This window comes from Jaculus jaculus, chromosome 5, assembly GCF_020740685.1.
Source record: "Jaculus jaculus isolate mJacJac1 chromosome 5, mJacJac1.mat.Y.cur, whole genome shotgun sequence".
Lineage (NCBI taxonomy): Eukaryota > Metazoa > Chordata > Mammalia > Rodentia > Dipodidae > Jaculus > Jaculus jaculus.
This window is the reverse complement of record NC_059106.1, coordinates 76,905,772-76,914,139: the sequence shown is the minus strand read 5'-3', so window position 1 is coordinate 76,914,139 and position 8,368 is coordinate 76,905,772. Positions and strand designations below refer to the sequence as shown.

The following is an 8,368-nucleotide window of genomic DNA, read 5'->3' as shown; positions in this document are numbered from 1 at the left end:
AATACTTTTACTTATTTATTTATTTGATAAAGAAAGTGGGAAGGAGAGAGGGAAGAAGGAAGAGAGAGAGAGAGAAAAAGAGAAAGAGAGAGAATGGGTATGCCAGAGCCTCTAGCCATTACAAATGAACTCCAGATGTGTGTGCCCCCTTGTGCATCTGGCTAATGTGGGTCCTGGGAAATTGAACCTGAGTCCTTTGGCTTTGCAGGCAAATGCCTTAACCCCTAAGCCATCCCTCAAGCCCCTTTCCCTGCCTTTTGACCACCTGGCTCCTATACCAAGCCTACAGACATTCTACAACCTCATACCCTAAAAGTGGTGCTGAGCCTCTGCCATAGGAACACTGCCGTGGAAAGATTAGGAATCTGACAGATCCGGGCCCTGTATTTACCTGCTGTGTGTTATGAACTGGCCACTTCACTCTTAAACTCATGCTCTACCAGGTGGCTTACCATCCTGGTAAAGATAAACTATATGAGTGCCCAGTATAGTACCTAATAAGAATGGGTGCTCAATAGCAGGTTCTCAGGTTCAGGAGTATTTATGCCACAATGAAGTATGGGGTCTTGGGTAGGTGCCAGAGAATGATAGGTTGTCAATCAATGATAGTTAAAGAAAGTCTAGTAGCCTTATTTTTTTTTAATTATTATATATTTGAGAAAGGGAGGGACAGACTGAGGAAGTGAGGGAGGGTGAGAAGAAAAAAGGGAGAGAGGGAAGGAAGGAGGAAGGGGGGGGGAGGGAGAGAGAGAGAGAAGGAGAGGCAGAGAGAAAGAGAGAATGATGAATGGGCATGCCCAGGCCTCCAGCTACATGCATTCTCTCATGCACCTGACTTCTGGGAAATTCAACCTGGCTCCTTTGGCTTTGAAGGCAAGTGCTTTAACCACTAAGCCATCTCTCCAGCTCAAGTTGCCTTATCAGTAGCATTTATATTACTTCTATCCTAGCCTTAATTGTACATACATATATTTTTGATATAGGGTCTTGCTCTAGCTCAGGCTGACCTGGAATTCAGTCTCAGGATGGCCTTAAACTCACAGTGATCCTCCTACCTCTGCTTCCTAAGTGCTGGGATTAAAGGAATATGCCACCACATGCAGCTCTGTTTTCCTTTCTTTCTTTCTTTCTTTCTTTCTTTCTTTCTTTCTTTCTTTCTTTCTTTCTTTCTTTCTTTTTTGGGTTAGTCAAAAAGAGATTATTGAGAATTTTGGCTGGCATACAAAGAGGAGAAAGAAAGAGAAAGAAAAAAGAAGTTATGCTTTTTCGGTTAGAACTTAGACAAGTGGACAGATTCAGCAGTGAAGGTCTGTGAGCAACTGCCCAAGCCTTTATTTGTTTTGCCTCTGTTTGGTAAGTACATGGTCTTGGCTTATATGACTGAGATCAAAGATCCCAAATGAAAGTGCTCCAGAAAGAAACAAAGCACATCTTACCAGCTGAGTCAAACAGCGATATGGAAGCTCAGCCAGAAAACCCTCCCTTAAGTCCAGGTGGGAATAAATTTCAGCCCTCACATGGAAACTTCCTAAGGATACCCAGGAGCTCCGCACCTCCAGGGCCATGCCTGAAGTATCTTAGGGGCATTAAACTTCCTGGCTGTGTCAGTCATCCACCCCAGGCTCCATGCTGCGTTTGCTCACGTGGACAAGGAATCCCCAGGGCTTCTCAGGGGCTGGAACTCCACTCTCCAGGCCAAAGTGACACTAAGAGAATTCCCTGTGTCTGCCCTCCAGGGGCCTGCCCTTCAGAGCTGCTCTGGGTCCAGCATGCTTAAGAAAGGTGTAGTTCTCCCCTGTAAAAGCTCGAACAGGAGGACGGGCGGCTCCCTGTGCCTTACAGAACAGCTGTTGCCACAGGGGTGGAGAGGACTGCCCAGGCAGAACAAGCTGTTCAACTGTAAGTGGCCAAGCAAGGGGCTGGGGGAAGTTTCTGCCAGATCCAAGAATGGACAGAGGGCCTCTTGTCTTTCTGCCTTCCTCACTGGGGTGGAGGACCAAGAATCTTCTGGACCTTGTCTGCAGCCCTCTTCTTGGCCATTTCCACACTTTTGTGTAAAGGTCCCTCTCAGGAGCCTTTTCCACTCCTGTGCCCAGAAGGTACCCTGATGCTCCCTGGGGGAACCCTGATGAGGCCTTGCCATCTTTCCTCTCTCCCCAAAGAGCAGAGGTGGGGAAGGTGCAGGGGACACTGGCCGGTGAAGGAGAAAACGGATGTGCACAAGAAGTCCTAGTAAAAGAGCTTCGGTGCTCGCTCCATTAACTGCACCTCTGTGACAGGCAGTTGAGCACAGTGGTTAAGCCTTGCTATGCACCCCAATGCCCAGGCTTGTTAGTTTGGTAGAAGGCAAAAAAGAACCTACTTTAAAGCAGAGAAAACTAGTGTTGAAATGGGGCTCCAAAACCTGTCTGCCGGTCCTTAGCATTGCCTGGCAAAGGGGAAAACTCCTATACATTTTTCCCCAAGTGAAGACAGTCATGGACCCAAAATTTCACCAAACCCTGAACAAGTGTCTTCCTTGTGCTGGACACCCTGGAAAGATTGAAGAGACATGGCCTCTGCCTACAACTTTATGAGAAGACAAAACACATGAATTACATGAAATCAGAGCAGCCAGGTAAAGAGGAACAAAACCCATGTGGGGCTCTGAAGGGCTGTGGGATCTGGGGAGGCAGAAAGGAAGAGGGGAGGCATGAGCAAAGTGACAGCCAGGAAGAGGATGGGGAGCATGTAGAGCAGGTGCTGAGAAAGCCAACTGGTTGGGAGGTGCTGTGCCTGAGAGGAGGTCCCTAGTTGCCCAGACCCCAATCTCAGTGGTCATTGTACTGTTAGCAGTGTGGCTCAGAAACCTTACACAGCTGCTAAAGAACCCTATCAACTTCAGAATGGTTGGACCCACTGAGCAAGGTCTGATGTCCATCAGGAAGATGTGAGAAAGGGCATGCTAGATGACACTCTACCCACTGGCAGGTGGACTAGGAGGTCACTGGGAAGCCTCTGAAAAAGTCCAGGATTGGTCAAAGGAAGGTATGGGCACCTCCTCATGCTCTGCCCTCATTGTCGTGACATCAGAGCTGGCTATTTGCACTGCTGGTCAGTCCTCTGAGCTGCACTAGATCCTCTCTTCATAAAACTTTCCTTCCTGGGATCATTTTTCTCCTTCCTCCAAGCACTGTCATTCGTTGAAGCCCACAATACCCATCTACACTGTCTTTTTTTTGTTCATTCTGCCTCCCACCCTGTTCCTACTTCCAGACTTCTACCATCCTCTTGTGCCAGTCAGTCCTCAGAATCATGTGTTCAAACCTGCCCTTCAGTGCCTCAGATATTTAAAAATGCTTGTATCTCCTCTCTCCATTCTCCTTCTACTCAATATCCCATTATCTACATTGCTAGTATTTATTGAGTACTTTTCGTAAACCAGATATGCCTCATGTAGTCTCCAGTATGGAGAATAAATTACACCCATTTTACAGATGAAAAACAAGGGATTCTGAGCAGCTGCTTGACTTGGAAGGAGATAAAGAGGCCACTAGATTCAGGTATTGACTCAAAGTCTGTGTTCTATGTATCTTCCAGTGCTCTGAGCTCACATTTATAACTCCTGGGACGACTCTCCTGTGCACCAACCCTGCTCAGCTGTTTCTCTGGTGGGGGGGGGGGCAACTCTTAGTCATGAGAGGGCAACCGTAAGGATGCATCCAGAAATCTAACATATCTAAGTTCAAGAAACTAAGACTGGGAGCTGGGGAGCTGGCTCAGTGGTTAAAGGCACTTGCAAAAGCCCACTGGCTGGGGTTCAATACCCCAGACTACCTATGTAAATCCAATCTCTCTCTCTCTCTCGTTTGCTCATCTGTTTGCTTGCTCTTTCTCTGACAAATTTAAAAACACTCAAAATGGGGTTGGAGAGATTTCTCAGTGGTTAAGGCACTTGCCTGCAAACCCTAACAACTCTGGTTCAATTCCCCAGTACTCATGTAAAGCCAGATGCAAAGTGACACATGCATCTGGAGTTCTTTGCATCAGCTGTAGACCCTGGCATGCTCATTCCCTCTCTCTCTGTCTGTTGCAGTCAGGTTCACATTGCTGGCAGAAAACACCCAATCAAGAGCAGCTTGAGGGGAAAAAAAGGTTTATTTTGGCTTATAGACTTGGGGGGAAGCTCCATGATGGCAGGGGAAAACGATGGCATGAGCAGAGGGTGGACATCACTTCCTGGCCAACATCAGGTGGGCAACAGGAACAGAAGAGTGTGCCAAATACTTTCATGGGGAAACTGGTTATGATACCCATAAGCCTGCCCCCACCAATACACTGCCTCCAGGAGGTATCTCCATCAGCTGAGAACCTAGCATTCAGAACACCTAAGTTTATGGGGGACACCTGAATCAAACCACCACACTCCTGCATTTTGCTCTCTTATATTTCTCTGCTCACTTGCAAATAAATAAATGAATCTACTTTTTGCTGTTGGTTTTTTAGAGGTATGGTCTCACTTAAGCCCAGACTGACGACCTGGAATTCACTTAGGCTGGCCTTGAAATAACAGTGATCCTCCTACCTCTGCCTTTCAAGTGCTGGGTTTAAAGATGTGCACCACCAAACCTGGCGTGAATCTTAAAAAAAAATTCAAAACAAAGAAACAAAACCTGGAAAGGCTCAGAAGAGCTGAGAACTACCCGTCAGGAACCAAGGTCACACACTGCCCCAAGGACACAGGGCTGTGAGGTCTTCACCCTCTGTTTCTTACCATGACTTTTTTTTTTTTTTTTGTGCATGTGTGGAGGTCAGAGGACAACCTTGGATGTCATTCCTCTCAGGTTCTACCAACCTTATTATTTTGCTTTTTGAGGTAGGGTCTCACTCTAGCCCAGGCTGACCTGGAATTCATTATGTAGTGTCAGGGTGGTCTGGAACTCACAGCGATCCTCCTACCTCTGCCTTCCAAGTGCTGAGATTAAAGGCGTGCACCATGACACCCAGCTTCAACCTTATTTTTGAAACAGAATCTCTTATTAGCCGGGAGCTTATCAATTAGGCCAGAATGGCTGGCTAGTGGGCCCCAGGAATCTGCTGCACTGGAAGTGTAGCCGCTCCCCACCACATTCAGCTTGAACATGTGGGTTCTGGGGAACAAACTCAGGTTCTCATGCTTCCAAGCAAATACTTTATGAAGTGAGCTATGTCCACAGTCAAGCCATAAATTTTGGTATTCAAAGAAATGTTGCCACATCAAGATCATTATATGATGGTGTCAATTATTAATATATAAATGCTTTTCTTGTATGCTATAAAACATTTAAGTTGTTGGACACACCCATAGTTATCTTGTCAATATTAATTTGCTTAGCAAATCTTTTTAAAAAATTTTATTTATCTATTAAAGACAAAGAGGGAGGGAGAGAGGGAGGGAGGGAAGGAAGGAGGGAGGGAGAGAGAGAGAGAGAGGGAGAGAGAGGGTGAGAGGGAGTGGGTACACCAGGGCCTCTGTTGTAAACAAACTCCAGATGCATGTGCCACCTTGTGCATCTGGCTTATGTGGGAACTGGAGAATCGAACCTAGGTCCTTAGGCTTTGCAGGCAAGTGCCTTAACTATTAAACTATTTCTCCAGCCCAAGCAGATCTTTTGATACATTGATGAAGATCAACTACAACCTAGTCAATGAATACCTGAATTGTAATTTAAAACAATATGTTTTACTTGCATTTGGCTGTAATCTTTTTTAAAAAATATATTTTATTTATTTATTTGAGAGAGAATGGAGGAGAGAGAGAGAAAGAATATGAATGAATGGGCACATCAGGGCCTCTAGCCACTGCAAATGAACTCCAGATGCATGTGCTCCCTGTGTATCTGGCTTATGTGAGTCTGGGAGAATAGAACCAGGATCCTTTGGCAAAGGCCTTAACTGCTAAGCCATCTCTCTAGCGTTGGCTTTAATCTTAAGTCAGAAATAAGACTGAAGCCAGGCGTGGTGGCACACGCCTTTAATCTCAGCACTTGGGAGGCAGAGGTAGGAGGATCGCTGTGAGTTCCAGACCACCCTGACACTACATAATGAATTCCAGGTCAGCCTGGGCTAGAGTGAGACCCTACCTCAAAAAAAAAAAAAAAAAAAAAAAAAAAAAAAAAAAGAAATAAGACTGAGTTTGTTCTCCCAGCCTGACTTTTCTAAGACCTCTTCTTGTGTTCTCCATCATAGGCTAAGCATTATCATAAGTAGAGGTTGTCACCATACAGCCCTAGGTTGACAGCCCCTGAACACCTCCCACCTAACTCAGAGTCTTAGGTTTATCAGTTTAATTTACAGCAGAAATATCTGCCTACTTTAGATTGGATCAAGGGGTACATCCCCAGTATAATGTAGTAGTGGCCATGACTTTATTTCTTCTTAACAGGCAGATCACCATGCAGGGCCTTGGCAAGGAAAACCACAGTTTGGTGTCCGAGTTCATCCTCCTTGGCTTCTCCAGTGAGTCACAGATTAGAGTGGCTCTGTTCATCTTCTTTCTCCTGCTTTACCTTGTCACCCTCCTGGGCAATGGTCTCATCGTCACCCTGATCTACCTAGACTCCCAGCTCCACACACCCATGTACTTCTTTCTCAGTGTTCTCTCTCTGGTGGACATGAGCTATGTTACCACCACTGTGCCCCAGATGTTGGTTAACATGGTGTGTCCGAGAAGGACCATCTCCTGGGGTGCTTGTGTAGCCCAGATGTTCATCTTCCTGGTCCTGGGCATTGCTGAGTGTGTTCTCTATGCCATTATGGCCTATGACAGATACGTTGCTATCTGCTTTCCCCTTCACTATTCCCTGCTCATGAGCCGCCTCATTTGTATCAAGATGGTCACTGTCTGTTGGTCTATCAGCATCATGGGGGCTCTGGTCTACACTGTCTTCACCATGCGTCTGCCTTACTGTGGTCCCTATCAGATAAACCACTTCTTCTGTGAGGTCCCTGCTGTCCTGAAGTTGGCCTGTGCAGATACCTCCTTCAATGACCGCCTGGACTTCATCCTGGGTTTCATCCTGCTTTTGGTCCCACTCACCCTCATCCTGGCCTCCTATGCCCGCATCTTCATCTCCATCTTAAGAATCCGCTCATCCCAGGGAAGGCTCAAGTCCTTCTCCACATGTGCCTCCCACATCACTGTGGTCACCATGTTCTATGGGCCAGCCATGATCATGTATATGAGGCCTGGCTCTTGGTATGACCCAGAGCGAGACAAGAAGCTGGCTCTGTTCTACAATGTCGTCTCTGCCTTCCTCAACCCCATTATCTACAGCCTCCGGAACAAGGATGTGAAGGGGGCCTTTCTGAAAGTCCTGGGAGACAGAGCGATGGCTCAATGACCAGGGATGTTCCGGAGTTGTCCGTGGTGACTGGGGGACTGGGTGGAACTCATCTGACATCCTAAAAAGATCACTTGGAACACACTCAAGTCTTCCTGGGTCTGTGAGCAGCCAGGAATAAATGTAGCTGCCACCACCCAGACTCTTAATACTGAAGCTGAAAAAGTTCTTGGAAAAGACTATCCTTTTAGTTCATGTCACTGGCTTCATTGCTTTTCCTGAGCTCACTCACTCTTCTACTATTTATAAGTTCTCACTATTTGTGTCACTATTGTGAGCACAGCTAAATGGATAACATGGACACATGCTTTTCTACAGTGAAGGAATTTTGAGTTGAAAGTGACATAATGAGGAGGCAGTTAGGCAGGGACACAGTCTCATCTGTTGGGTAAGCACTATAGATAATGTCTAGCACTGCTTTTTGAACTGTGTGCTATAAAATCTAAGCCAAACTGGGCATGTGGTGCATGCCTTTAATCCCAGCACTGGGTGGCAGAGGTAGGAGGATCACCATGAGTTTGAGGCCACCCTAAGATTACATAGTGAATTCCAGGTCAGCCTGGACTAGAGTGAGACCCTACCTCAAAAAACCAAAACAAACCAAACAAAAAAGAAAGTAAAATCTAAGCTATAATTAGTTTAGATACATCTGATAAATATGGCTCATCATTGGTATATTTTGGGTTCAACTTATGACAATGACTTTTACTTGGTCAGTTCAAATTTACATTTTAAGCCGGCAGTGGTGGTGCAAGCCTTTAATCCTAGCACTCTGGAGGCAGAGGTAGGATTGCTGTGAGGTGAAGGGTGGAGACTCATTTTTGCATTTTATGTTTTGTTGAAATAAGGTCTACCACGTAGCCCAAGTTGGCCTCAAACACACAATCCTCCTGCCTCTGTTTCCTGATTTTCAGGATTATAGGAGTACACCCCTATGTCTGGATTTTTACTTTCTTTTTTTTTTTTTCACTTTCTTTTGATGAAGAGTAAAAAATAAAGTACAACTG

The 8,368-nt window shown here is 45.9% G+C and overlaps 1 protein-coding gene across 1 annotated transcript; it reads left to right on the top strand.

The window, feature by feature from the left end:
• The first annotated feature begins 6,413 nt into the window (after window positions 1-6,413).
• On the top strand, window positions 6,414-7,361 carry LOC123460954 (olfactory receptor 2A12-like). Its single transcript, XM_045151368.1, has one exon. It carries the CDS (start codon window positions 6,414-6,416, stop codon window positions 7,359-7,361), a length of 948 nt encoding a protein of 315 aa, XP_045007303.1.
• Window positions 7,362-8,368: the final 1,007 nt, after the last annotated feature.